The 13,984-nt window shown below is 62.4% G+C and overlaps 1 protein-coding gene across 4 annotated transcripts in view; it reads left to right on the top strand.

Annotated features, from left to right (window-relative positions):
• CDH4 (cadherin 4) overlaps positions 1 to 13,984 on the top strand; it is a 536,089-nt gene that overhangs the window by 482,191 nt on the left and 39,914 nt on the right. For all 4 annotated transcript variants that reach the window (XR_006215334.1, XM_042980004.1, XM_042980003.1 and 1 more), the window contains exon 7: positions 2,939 to 3,111. Coding sequence is in view for 3 of the 4 variants with exons in the window: in XM_042980004.1 (XP_042835938.1) it covers positions 2,939 to 3,111 (173 nt within the window). In the remaining variant the exon portion in view is untranslated. The remainder of the gene's footprint in view (positions 1 to 2,938; positions 3,112 to 13,984) is intronic.

The following is a 13,984-nucleotide window of genomic DNA, read 5'->3' as shown; positions in this document are numbered from 1 at the left end:
GTAGAGAGCTGTGCTTGCAGGGCTGGTCCCTGCAGGTGGCGGGTCATGTCCCCCACACCCCGCTGGTCCCTGCAGGTGGCGGGTTAGAGCTCTATTTTCATGTCTGGTCGGCTGGCATATGCTTGTGTGTTCAGTCTCACAGAACCTCAGCACAATATCACAGCCAGGACTTGGGGGTCCATACAGTCAAGGTATGGAACACTGCATCCCTATGAGGGTCCTCATGTGGGGGATTTGATAGTCACACCCACCCCTGTGCATCAGGGATTTTGTCCCGTTTTGCTCACTAACATGCAATGCCAAAACGGTGCTTGGCATGTAGTGGGTGTTTGGTAAGTCTTTGTCAAGGATTTTCACACTTGGCCATCAGGAGCCATGTCCGCACGGACAGCCGAGGGCACGGATCAATCATCTCTTGTACATCTGTGATTTTTCCCTTGGAACAAATTCCTACCAGTGGATTTCTTGACTGGACACATTTTAAAGGCATTTGGATACATACAGACAGTGGAACTGCCTCCGGAAGCTGAGGCTGGAAGCTGAGGCCGTCTGCTCCCTGGAGAGAAGGGGACGCAGGAGTCCCAGGTCCTCTATATATCACTGCTATTCTGTATCATCGTTATATTTTTTTTATGTTTACTTATTTTTGGAAGAGAGAGAGAGAGAGGGAGACACAGAATCCAAAACAGGCTCCAGGCTCGGAGCTGTTGGCACAGAGCCCAAGGCGGGGCTCAAACTCACAAACCGTGAGATCCTGAGCTGAAGTCGGACGCTTAACCCACTGAGCCACCCAGGCGTCCCTGTATCATCGTTATTTTTAAATAGTGTTTGCCTTTTTGGTATGTGAAAAATGCCTTCCTTTCATTTCTTTAATCAGTAATAAAGTTGCTTTAAAAAAAAAAAAAAAAAAAAAAGGAAGGGCAGAAAGGCTCTCGGTGGTGAAGATGTGAAATTCAGGCTCCTTGACCTGACACGCTAAGCCAGGTGTAGGCAGTTGTGTCGGGGACTGGGTCACGGGTGTGCTTTTCCTACCTTGAACCATCTGATCTCTTCCAGAGAACATGCACTGGTTACCGGATGGGCTTTCCTTCTGCAATCAGAGAAGAATTGTCAGAAGCAGATCATCTGTTTAAAGAGCAGGCTCCTGCGTTTAGCAAACATGCGGCTGCTGAATTAACACAGTGTTATAACGAGCCCAAACTGAAGGGCAGCTCTTGCTACTGACAAGCCAGACCGGGTGCTCCACACCCAGCGGCTGCCGGGGCGCAGCCAGAGGGCACGGACTGACCGGGCGGGTCCCAGACAGCGAGAGCCTTAGCAGCATCCGGCCCGCACACACTCTGCCTCCAGAACTCTCTCTCACGAGGCACCAAATTTGACTCTGAGCCTGGGATTTTAAAGGTTTGGGAACGCCTTGGTCCCTGAAACGGATTCCCCGGGTCACCAGTCAGGGGCCGTGTTGGGAGCGGGGACCTCGTCAAGGAGCTCATGAGGAAACGGAGGCCCGGCTGACGGGGCTTCTGGGTGTAGAGCCCCTCTCTCCTTGCCCTTCCCCCCCTCCTCCTTGCCCTTCCTCAGGCCTGGAGGCCTAGCTGCACAGCTTGAAACCCCAAGCCCGGTTCAGCCCCAGCTTAAGACAACAACCCCCAAGAAAGGATCCTGTCAAAGAAGGTGCCCACACTCCCTGCACCCCTGCAGGGCCCTGGACAGCACGCTGTTCCCAACCTGGGAGCGAGGAACTGAAGTCAACACGTGCAGCTCAGGACAGAGGCCACCGGGCCCAGGGCTCCGGTGGCAGGCACGAGGCTGGGGGTGGTGCTACTCAGAACTCAGCTGCACGTGACACAGACTCAAACTGAAATGGCACAAGAATGGAAATGCATGTGCTCAGTGACACGAGAGTACTTCTAGTCAGGTCTTGCTATGAACCTAAAACTACTGTTCCTTAACGTCTTGATGTCTAAAAAGTCTTTGGGTGATAGGTTCAGGTGCAGCTTGATCCAGGGGCTTCCTAGGGAGGAGTTGTCACCCGAGATGGCCCTGGCCTTCTGTGGCCACAAAGTGCCCATAGCCCCCAACCTCACTCACTGAGCCAGCAGCTCCAGGGTCAGGGACAACTTTTGGTTTCCCCGAAACCCCAGCAAAGGAAACTATTGCCTTTGGCTCTGATGGGTAAGGTGCCCACGGCTGAACCCATCGCAGTGGCCAGGGGGCGGGATGCGCTGATCCAACCCGGGGAAGGGTGGACACCAAAAGGACCTGCAGTCACGAGGCAGGGTCGGGCCACCCCCCCGCCAGCACTGAGACGCGGGGCCGCGGGGGCGGCTCCCCAGCCGCTTGGATCCGAAACGCAGACAGCCGCGTGTCCCGCAGGCACCCCTGCACGTACACCCCACCTCCACCCCCGTGTGCACAGCCCCCCGCGGGGTCTCCCCTCGGCTCGCTTTCCCTGCGCCCCACAAGCGCTTTTCCGTGCCTTCCGCAGACCGCCCAGACCCCGTTCCTTCTCTATGTGCCGCAGGTCCCCGCCGCGCCCCCGTCCCCGCCACTCTGCGCCCCCACGTCCCGCTGCACCGCGCCCCGCGCCCCTGCGAGGCTGAGAGCCGAGCGGGCGGAGGGCGCTGGGCTCGGAGCATGAGAAGCGTGGTCTCTGGGCCCCGGCCCTCCCGCAGCTGAGAAAAGGAAGGGCTGAGCCCCGAGCTCGAGCAGAAATCCTGCAGAGGGTCTCTGTGCGGAAGTGCGGGAGCAGGTTTCCTTCTAGCACCATCTCCCGCGATTGGCCGGCGTCCGGCACGTGGCGGGGGCGGGGGGGATGGGCGGCTCCGGAGGCCTCCGCGCGGATCTGCGATCGGCTGGTGATGTCTGCCCTGGGTGTGTGCGAGGGCGCATCCGCACGTGTCGCCAGCAATTTCCACCTGAGATGCTTTCTCTGTCGCAGGCACCTACGTGATGACGGTCACGGCCAATGACGCTGACGACAGCACCACGGCCAACGGGATGGTGCGGTACCGGATCGTGACCCAGACCCCACAAAGCCCATCCCAGAACATGTTCACCATCAACAGCGAGACGGGGGACATTGTGACGGTGGCAGCTGGCCTGGACCGAGAGGTGAGATGGGCGTCGCGGGGCTGGGGAGCCCGTGTGGGAGAGGCCGCCCTGGCCCAGGTCGTGTCCCCAGAAGACTCATCTCCTACTGTGCCCAGTGGGGGGGTGGGAGGACCGGGGTCTCCACAAAGCAGTTCCAGTAGATCGCGGAGCTGGTCCCACGTGCGGTTTCCAGAACAGGCCCAGCTGGATGTGTGGGGCCGAGGGGCCCAGGCTCCAAAAAGCGGGGCGAAGCTCTGTGGGTCTCAGGATGCCGCACAGCGGGTCCCCGGGTCTGGGGACTGGCACGTACACACCTGGAACTCCCTCTTGCGTCTGACCCTGGCGTCCAGGTGGCAGGCCATCCGCCGTACCCCGCGATGAAGTGAGGGCACAGAGGGGGCGGCACCCTTCGTGCAGGCCAGGCACAATCAGAGCCGATGCTGGGTACTTCTCACCTTCCCCGCCCCTCCCGGGACCCCGCGAGGCTGGCACCTGGGTTACACCCAGACTCCCTCACCCCATTGTGTGGACCCCACCCAGGGCCGGACCCCGGAGGGGGGCCACCTCAGGACAGGGTGGGAAAAGGAGCCTCTGCTGCTGCCGCCGGAGAGGCATTTTCCCACCACACTCGGGTGCGTCTGCAGGCGCTGGGCCGCACGTTCCCGTGTGGACAGACGGCACTGCCCCAGTCACCTGGCTCTGGGGCCCCTGGCAGATTCGGCAGCTGCTCCTGGCTGAAAGTCCCCAGGTGGCAGCCGCGGGTACTCCAAGCTTCTCGGAGGAGCGTCACCTGCTTGTCCCGCCTCTGGGCTCGATGACAACCTCCTGTTCGCTCTGTGACCACAGGCCGGCATGCCCTCTAAAGGATACGTGACTCAGTTTATCCTCTAAAGCATTCGGCTCCCAGGACTGGGAGGAGACCCTGGCTGAGCTCAGAGCAAACAGGGCTGTGCTCCTCGGTCCTGGCTCGCTGCCTGTAGCAACGGCTTCCTGGCCACATCCATCTCGGTGGCCAACGGCTCCCCCTCCCCGGAAGTGTCACGGGCCTGTTCTCTGGGTCCGGGGGACCTCATCTTGAACTGGGACAGTGAGCCGGGGCCCTGCCAAGTGTCAATTTTCAGGGCCAAGCTTCTCCCAGCAGGTTCTCCCATCCCAGACTGACCCCCTGCAGGTTTGGAGAGGGGACACCTAACACCTAGAGGATAGACCTCCTCCCGACAAAGCTACCAGAACCTGTCCAGCCGGGCAGCCCCACCTGCGCCTTCCTAATCAGTGAACGCCAGGTTGTAGCATGGAAAGCGCCCCCCGCCTCTCCCGGGAAGGCATGAGGCGCTTTCCTTGGAATTCCTAACTCGTAGTGGGGTTGCGGGACTGGGGCGGAGAGGTCACGCGAGAGGTCATTTGTGCAACATCGGGGCTCAGCAGGACGCAGGGTGGCCCTCGCAGCCGCATGGCCGTGAGCGTGTTAGCGGACAGCCCTGAGCGCCAGCCACAGTGCCCTCCCTCTGAGACACGGACACAGTGACGCCAGCCTGGTGGGCAGGGAGGGGAGGCGCGGGCCGTGGCGGCAGGACGAGAACTGGCAGGGAGACTCGTGGGGCTGCAGAGGCACGGGTTCAGAGTTTTCTTGTCCCGGCGTCGGCGGAGATGTGTGCACTGGGGGACCCGTCAAGACCCCACCACCCTCCCAGGGACCAAGACAGGCGCCGGCTCCGTCCACACCAGGCCCTGGAGTCAGGGACCGGGAGGAGGGACTGCTCCCCGGCCCCCAGGAGGCTGCTGTCATTAGCCGGGGAGGTGGAGCCTCAGGCTGTGACAGTGGTTCCCGATGGGAAGGCCATTGGAGAGATTCACACCGTCTTTTCCTTTCTTGTGTAGCAGATTTGGACAGAGGTGCTGGGTGAGGCGCAGGGGATGGAGAGCTCATTAGGCCTGTCCCCAAAGGTGTGCGGGGGGGGGGGGGAGTTGCGGAGTGGGGGACTAAATAAATGAGTATGCTGCAGGGGGGTGCCGGGGATCGCATGCACAAAGTATCTTGTATGGATGAGGTGCTCTCACAATGGAGAAATCCGGGAGGCTTCTCAGAGGAGGTGACCTTGCTCGGACCCTGGGGTCTGGTAGAACCGATCACATTTTCTGCTCTCTGGGACAAATGACCAGCACTCACTTCTCCTGAATGCTACGCATCACACAGCTAACTTGCCTCAAGAAATCATAGATCCCACTAGGCACGTTCCTTCATTCGGTCAAAAACTTTGAGTACCTCGTATGTGCTAAAAACTATCAGAGACGCTGGGGAGACAGCCGTGACCAGGGCAGGCGGCCTCCCAGCACGTGTGGGGCTCGCTTTGCGGGAAGGAGAAGCCGGCCAGGAAGAAATCACCAAGTGAACAAATACGTCCGGGAAGCGGCACGGGTTATAGAGGGAGAACCCCATGTGCCTCCGCCGAGGGCAGGAAGCCCCCCCAGGGCCTGCCCCATCGCTGCCTCCGGGAAGGGCATCGGAGGAGTCTCCCAGGGATGTTGTAACAAAGTTCCGAAAACTCCCGTGTCACACTTCTAGGGGCCAGGAGCCCACGGCCACAGTGTGGACAGGCCATGGCCCCCTCTGGAGGCCCGAGGGGAGGACCCTTCCTGCCTGTCACAGCCCCTGGCAGCCGCGGACACTGCTTGGCTGGTGGCCCCATCGCTCCAGGCTCTGCCTCCGGGTCACATGGCTTCTGTGTGTGCCTCTCTGTGTCTCCTCTTCTTACGAGGACACCGTCATTGGATTTGAGGCCCACCCTAATCCAGTGTGACCTCATCTGAACCAGTTACACCCACAAAGACCCTCCTTCCTAATAAGGTCACATTCTGAGCCTCCAGGTGGACAGGAATTTGGGGGAGAGACTCTTGAGGCCTGACCTGCTCTTCTTGGGATTCCTAAATCCTAACAGGTGTCCTTTGAACTCAAGGACGGGAAGGAAGTGGCCCTCCAAGGGCGGGCTGCAGGTAGCCACCAGCCACATGCAGCGTTGAAACTGACATCCTTAACGCCAAATAGAATGCAGCATCCGGGTCCTTACTGCTGCCAGCCCCATCTCGGGCTCCGCCCTCATGCCCGCCCGTGACCTCCCTGTGTCCATGGGCAGACACCGTGGCCCCTCTGCCTCATCCAGTCCCCCAGAGACATGGGCGTCCGTCAGCTGACCTAAACCACGGCGCAGAGGCCGAAGGAGGCCCGCTCCCCATCTCGGTGTTGTCCGTGGCCTGCAGGGGGCGGGAGGTGGGGGTGGGCTCTCTCACCAGCCCTGTGTCTCAGAGCTCCGGGCCGCACGGCCTCAGCCCTGCTGCTGCGAGCTTTCCCCAGGTTCCTGTGCAGGTGACCCTATCCGCTCCCCCGCCCCAGACCCCCACCGCGACGGGGCAGAGGGGCGCCCGCTCTGGGGCACGTCGGTTTCTCACACGGGCAGACCCCGGCCCCGCCGTCCCACGACCTTCTCCACGGAGTTCTGTTCAGTATTTGATGGGTGTGGGCTTGAGGCACAGGGGACAGAGGGGCGGGAGGGCTGGTGCCCTTCCAGCCAGCCGAGCGTCAGCCAGCTGCCCTCAGCTCCTTCTCAGATAATAAGAGCTGCTCACCACAGGCCCTACCGGGAGCTCCGGCTGGTGGGGTCGGCTCTTCTGGAAGGAAAGAGGCATCTACGGAGCCTCTTTCCAGAGGACCCTTCCCGGAGGCCGTGCGAGGAAGGCTCTGGATACCGTGCTGCCGTTTCCCCAGGCCAGCCTTGCCGTGCTGGAGGAACGGGGCCTCTGTTCCCGGCTTTAATTTGTGTGTGGACCAACAGGCCCGCTCGGGGAGGGAGGGACAGAGGACACGCTGGCCAGGCCCCCTGACGGCGGGAGTTAGGGATAACTGCAGACGCGTGGGCGTTTCCGGCCCTGTCCTTGCTTCCAGAAAACAGATACCCGGCACCTGCTGTGGACACCAGGGCCCCTCCGGGGGCCCCACGGAAGCTGCATGCGGCCGGGCAGTGCACACAGCACCGCTTCGTCCTCAAAACAGCCTGGGGTGGGGGTGCAGAAGGAGGGGTGCTAGCAGTCGTGCTTCTTCCCAAGTGAGGGAGGCGAGGCTAGAGCGGCTCACGGTTCCTGGGGGCCGGGGGGGAGGTCTCAGGTCGCAGGTCAAAGAGCAGGAGACAGGCTCTGCCCCAGGGGGCTGGAAGGTCACACGGGGCATGGGGGAGGGTGCCAGAGGCCTGGGGACGACCTGCCACACCCCAGACCTTACTGGAACCTCGAGCAGGGAAGGCTCCAGGTTTGATTTTTTTCTTTTTGCTTTTTAATGTTTATTTTTGAGAGACAGATGGCAAGCGGGGGAGGGGCAGAGAGCGAGGGAGACACAGAATCCGAAGGAGGCGCCAGGCTCCGGGCTGTCAGCACAGAGCCCGACGCGGGGCTCGAGCCCACAAACAGCGAGATCATGACCTGAGCCGAAGTCGGCCGCTTAACGGGCGGAGCCACCAGGTGCCGCAGGTTCGACCTTTTTCAAAATCCCAGGCGAGGCAGACGGAACACGTGTACGGGCCACGTCCAGCCTTAGGGCAGCTCTGGGCACCCCAGCTCCATGACGGCCAGCGCTGCCGGTCACAAGGACCTTGCTTTCCTCCCCTGAGAAACGGGAACGTGAGGGCTCCCTGGGCGGGGGCTCGTGCTGCCTTGAAGGAGGACGGTACCCCTGAAGTGCGTGTCTTTGTCTGGTGCCTGCCCACCCCAGCCTGGCCCCCAGCCCTTCCAGGGGACGTTCCTGAGCCAAGCGGAGGGGCTGTGCTCCACCCTGCCAGACGGAGCACAGGACACCCAGTTAGACCTGAGCTCCAGAAAAACAAGTCCTTTTTAGTGTAAGTATGTCCCAAATACCGCATGGGACATACTTATGCTAAGTTAGTCATTTGTCTGAAGTTCCAATTTAAGTGGGTGGTGTGTCCGTATTTTTATTTGCTTTTTCTAACAACCCCACCCTGAAGTAACCGGCCATCCCCCCTCGAACCCCTGTTCTGGGCCCAAGGTGGGGGGCTGAACAGGCCGGTGTTGAGTCCGTGGGAAGGGCTCTCTGAGAAGCCCACTCACGCACCTGCCCCCCTCAGTGGGCACCACGGTGACATCTGACAGAGGGGGAACTGGAGCGGCCGTGACAGGCGACAGGGTCCTCGAGAGTCGGGTTTGGCCGATCAGGAGAGGCGGGACAGGAAGAGGACATGACCTCTGAGGGCACAGGCAGCCCGGTGGCAGGACGCACCCTCGAGTGGGGCTGGACGTGTGCCCCGCGGCTCAGGGCCTTCCCAGCTCCGCAGACCGCCGCGGCCTGGGAGACGTGAGATGCCCCGTCCGTCGGCCGGTGACAGCCCACGCCTGCCCTTAAAGGGACACCGGCCGAACCGGGGGTGGCTCCTTGTACGCGGGGCCCAGAGGCCGGGAGGGCACCCTTTGACAGACACGGCCGAGGGGTGCAGAGCAGGGGGCCTGGTGAGAGAGTGACCGGTGACCCAACACCGTGAAGCACAATGGCCTCCGTGCCCTGTGACCCTCTGCCCCGAGTCTCCAGTCACCCGTCGCCCAGATGAACACCCTCCATGGCCTCCTTTCTCGGGACAAAATCCAGTCTTTCCCAGGGTCTCCGGGCCCCTCTGTCTTCACCGTTCACTCAGCCGAGCTCTTCCCACAAGCGTCCTGTGCGGTGACGTGCTGGCCTGACCCCCCCACCCCCACACACTACAGCCACGTCCACATCCTGTGCTGGACGGTCGTCTGGCCTTCGGCACAAAGCCCTGCAGTCAAGTCCTCCCCCACCTGACCTCACGCTTCAGACCTTCAAGCCGACTTTGCAGATGCAAAGCCCCCTCAAAGGTCCCCCCAGAAAGGCTGTGTTGTCCAGCGGGGAGAGCCCCTGCACCCGAGTGGAGACGGCCCACCCAGGAACCCTCCTGTCCTGTCTGAGCCCCTGCACCGCGTGGGCCCCGTCCTCCACACCCTTGCCGTGCGCCTGCTGCCGGCACTGTGCCCCTGGCGTAGGGACCGCCAAGGGCGCTGCCGTCCGGCCTCTGCCCTGTGTTCTCGGAGACGCTGGGAACGCACCAGCCCGCACATCGCTCGGCCTGGATAGGGTGTGGCCGTGCCGGGTCCGCCGGCCTCCGCTGCCCCTCGGCCCTGTCCCACCGGGAGGCTGGGCCTCTCCTTTGGGGAGGCCACCTCGGGTGTCCGCTCAGCGGCCGAGCGCCCCTCTCCGGCTGCCCTTCCCATCCTCCCGCCCAGGGCAGGTGGTCTCTGAATCTTAAGTGAGTCAAGTGAAATAATTCGACACAAGCTGTCTGCACTGATTAGCACATCCACAGACCGCAGGCTGCCATGCTCCTGAGGCGGCCGGTGGACACTCCCTGCCTCCTTCAGCGTCGCGGGGAGAGGCGTCGTGGTGATGCCAGGCAAGCCCGGGAGCTCTGTAGGGGAAAGGGGGAGGTCCCCGGACAGAAGGGACGTCAGGGGGTCTGGAGGAAGGAGCCGGTGCCTGAGACGTGCCAGGAGCCGCCTCTGTGCCCATGCTGCCCACAGCCCCCGCCTAGCTTCCCACTCCCCAGGTGCTGAGGGCTGGCCCACCCCTCCGCCGCCGCCGCCTCATGGCTCACCCCCCACCACGCCCTCCCCTGTCCCTGGGGACCTGAGGCCCCGGTTCTTCCTGTCTCCACAGACGTCGCCCCCAGGGAGGCGTCTCTGACCAGTCTGCACAGGGCTGGCGCCCGTCCTCTGCCTCCCCCTGAACCAGGCGTTTCCTTCGCGGCCCCCCCCCCCCCCCCCCCCCCCCCCCCCGCCGAGGGAGACTGTGCAAGCTTGTTGGCTCCTTTACAGCGAGTCCCCTGCCCGACGAGCTCTGGATGGCAGACCCGGTCTGACCGCCTGGCGATCGGCTGGATGCCTCGGGCACTGAGGTTGCTCAAGAAACGTGTAGAAGCATCAGCAGGGTGGACGTGGCGAGGGCGGGACCAGCAGGGAGGCAGACCCACGGCGACTCGGTCTGAGAAATCTGTCACCCCTGCCACCTGAGCCCTGTGCGGCCTGCCCCATACCCCTCAGGGCTGCAGCCAGCCCACCCTTATCCCTGCCTGCTGTCAGACCTTGGATCTGTGCGAGCCCATCTCTCTTACCTGTTGCCTCTGACTGAAGCTCGGGGAGATCAGTACTTGCCTGGACTTTTTTGTTTCTCAGCTACCAAGCGCTCCAACCTAAGTGTCCTCGCTCTTTGGGGCCTCTTTTACCGGACTCGGTCCACAAGAGATGGTACCCAGAGCTTTATACTAAAGTGGGAATGGTTGATAAGAGGCAGGACAAGGTGGCATTTGCACTTCATCAGAGAGTAGGGCCTGGAGCCGAGAGAGGGACGCTCCAAGGATGACCGTGAGATACCAGCCGTCAGGGTTCAGGGCGCCGTGTCTGTCCCCCTGGGGGAGCTCACTCTGAGTTTGTGACTCTGTGCCCCGGGGAGATGCCAGGACTGTGGCTCTGCCTGGCTCCCGTCAGCCGCTTGGCAAGACGTGGCAGGTGACCCGCTACGGATCCCGCACCAGATCCCCATTCCCGCTTTGCCCACGGGCGCTCCCCGCGGGGTCTGCCTTTGCCTCCGGGTAGAGGACGCGGTGGGGGTGGCCGCGGGAGGGTCCTCCCCTCACTGATGTTCCCAGCTCCTGCTTGTGCTTCGGTCCCAGCTGCCCTGAGCTTCCCCCGCTGGCCTCCGGGAGAGTGTGAATAAAGGCCCGCGGTCGAGCGGACGCCCTGGTCCGGGCCGCTCGGTGGCAAACAGTAACACAGCTCCATTTCCAGGCTTTTGTAAAAGCGGAGGGCAGCTGCTGGCAGGGGCCGGAGACCCCAGGTGACTCCCGAGCCCCTGCCCGGCCAGGGCGCCCTCCCCCTGCCCCTTGGGCGGCACGCGGGCCACATGACGTGGTTTCTCCACGAGACACCTACACAAATCTGCCTTTTCCTTCTCTCTCCGTGAGGGTATTGGTCCCCCCACCCCGGGAACGGCAGCATCCTGGGGAGAGAACCCCACAGACGCTGCTCGGAGCCAGCTTCCCGTCTGGCAGAGCGAGCCATCTTTATGGACGGGAAAATCCACAAACATAATTGCCACCGTGTCTAATTAGGCAGAGCTATGTAAATTGAGCGTTTTTACATGATTAAAATGTCAGCAGAGGCCTCGTAAGGTGTGAGAGGCCCCAGCGTCTCCCTTGTGCCCAGCGGGAGGCACCGCTCACCTGAACCTCCCCGGTTAGAGTGTCCGTGGCCGGACGGGACGGCGAACGTGACACTCGGGCCCCGTTCCGAAGGCGAGGGTGGCTTTCTGTTCTGACGGCTGTGTCGTGCGGCTGGTGCCGAGCCCCGGACGTCCTGGGACTCGCTTTCACCTACCCCTGGGCGAGGTCACTCGGTCACCACGGACCCCACCCAGGCTCTCCGTCCCCACGCGTGCTGACCCTCGCCGGTCACCTTCATCGATTCGCGGTGTCTCCCCGCACGAGGGTGGGCCCAGGAAGTCCTCTCGTGGCCTCACGGGACTTGCAGGGACGCGAAGCCAGCGCCTGCCCGGGGTTCCCGGGATGCCGCACCTGCGTTGTCGGCCCACGAAGAGATTTCATGGAGGAGGGTCCACGCAGCTTTGCTCCAGCGTGATGACCCTCGTGGATCACCGCCATCGACCGCAGTCCACGCCGTCCCGTTACTCGGATTCGGGGGGGAGCATCCTGTGGTCACAGGGTCGGCGTGTCCCTTTGCTTCATGACAAGCCTAGCGGCAGGCCACACGGAAAATTCCAAAACTGTGTTTTCCTAGAAAATGAGCCCCTTGTAAGCCTTCCAAAGACGCCCACTGCAGGGGAGGCAGTGGCGGGGCCGGGCAGGGTGGAGGTGGGCGTTCCTCGCCGGCCGGTGTTCAGGCATGTTTATGGAGCCCTGTGTAAGTTCACCACGTGTGGCCTGGTTGTCCCCCGGGAAGTCCTCCCAGTCTCCTCGCCGGAAAGGGGAGGAGAGGAGACCCAAAGGTGCTCTCGTCATGGGGCTTTTGATCTGCACCCCAGACCCTGCCGCCCGCCCCTGCCCGCTCCTTACACGGTGGCCCGTCCACGCATGCTGTGAACCCTCAGAGCCGTGTTTCTAGCCACGGGGTCCAGCGCCGGACGTCACAGCCACTCCTGCCCCAGAGCCCAGGCTGGAGCCTTTGGAGCCTTTCTCCACGATAATGCCTCGTGGTCTCTCTTATCACAAAAGCAACATGTCCGTGGTAGAAAACGCAAGTAAGGGGGCCCCTGGGGGCCCAGTCGGTTATGTGTCCCACTCTTGCTTTCGGCTCAGGTCGTGATCTGACGGTTTGTGAGCTTGAGCCCCATGTCCGGCTCTCTGTTGGCAGCTCAGAGCCCGCTTGGGATTCTCTCTCCCTCGCTCTCTGCTCCTCCCCACCCACGCTCTCTCTCAAAATGAATAAGTATTTAGAAACTTTTTTTTTAACGTGTATTTATTTTTGAGACAGAGAGACACAGAGCATGAACGGGGGAGGGTCAGAGAGAGAGGGAGACACAGAATCGGAAGCAGGCTCCAGCCTCCGAGCCATCAGCCCAGGGCCCGACGCGGGGCTCGAACTCACGGACCGCGAGATCGTGACCTGAGCCGAAGTCGGACGCTCCACCGACGGAGCCACCGGGCGCCCCTAGAAACATGTTTTTAAAGAAACACAAAGAAGCACCAAGAAGAAAAGAGGGGTCCGCTATCCTCGCTCTGGGAGAGACGCGAACTCCAGGGCACACCCGCGTGCCCTTCCCTGCGCTCGCCATGGCCGCTGTGTCCTCAGTTGCAGCGAAGCCGTCCTGAGGGTCGAAGGGTGTGGCCCCCGGTGGCGCCTGGCGGTGCGTCACCGCCACGGCCTCCCCGCTTTCCGTCGTTGGGATCTGCGCGGCTTGTCCCCCGCTGTGGACCTTTCCTTGGTTTCGATCTTTCTGTTGAGCCGAGATGTGAGTGCAGGGCAAGAGGAGGCAGGTCAAGGACCCGGGCCTCCCACGGGAACAGCCCGGGCCCCGTGTCCCAGCCCTGGGAGGGGAGTCGTGGCAGGACCACCTGCCAGCTCCTCCAGGAAGCCCTCCCCGCCTTCTCAGCCCTGACCGGCGTCTCCCATCTCTGCCTCCTCCTCAGAGGCTGGCTGGAGGGCAGGGGCGCAGGGAGGCCACCCTCTTCCTGTAGGTGTGCGGCTTGACAGGATGGCAATGGGGGGTGGGGCAGGGCCCGCCCTCGCCCGGGCTCCGGAGGAGGGCGATGTCAGGGCGGTGCTGGCGGGGGCTCGGCCAGACCCAGCCTGTGAATAAATCCAACTTTGTAATTGAAGTTCCACCGGCGTGGCAGCCGTGCTCACTCGTCTACGTAGGCGGCTGCCCTCCCAGGACGATGGCAGACTCCGGGCGGCCCCAAAGCTGCTCCCACCTCAGGTGACCCTAGCTGGCGCGTTCCTTGGGGTGGAACAGGGATCTCACCCGTGCCCTCGGCTTCGAGGCACCTTGTCAGCCAATCCAGGGTCTCGAGCAGCCCAGAGACAGGTTCGGCCACAGAAGTGAGGGTTTGTTGTTTTAAAACGGCATTGAAGCGGGGGGGTTTTGTACAAAAGTCCCAGTTTCTGGATTCTCTGAAAATTGGGAGGCTCTGGATCCTGGGTCCTGCTCTCCCGAGGCGCCGGGAGGCTGGCCTCTGCCCCGGGGGTCCCTGCAGCCCCATCGTCCGGCAGCCACAGGCCCCAGGCAGGCGCCTGTGTTCTCTCACACGAAGCCGCCAGCAAGGGTGAGGGGCAGAAGGGAGAGCGACCCCGTCCCAAGCGAGAGGGGGGAAGAGCC

This window comes from Panthera tigris, chromosome A3, assembly GCF_018350195.1.
Source record: "Panthera tigris isolate Pti1 chromosome A3, P.tigris_Pti1_mat1.1, whole genome shotgun sequence".
Taxonomy (NCBI): Eukaryota; Metazoa; Chordata; class Mammalia; order Carnivora; family Felidae; genus Panthera; species Panthera tigris.
Note: the sequence above shows the minus strand (reverse complement) of the source record. Positions and strands in the feature narration are given on the sequence as shown.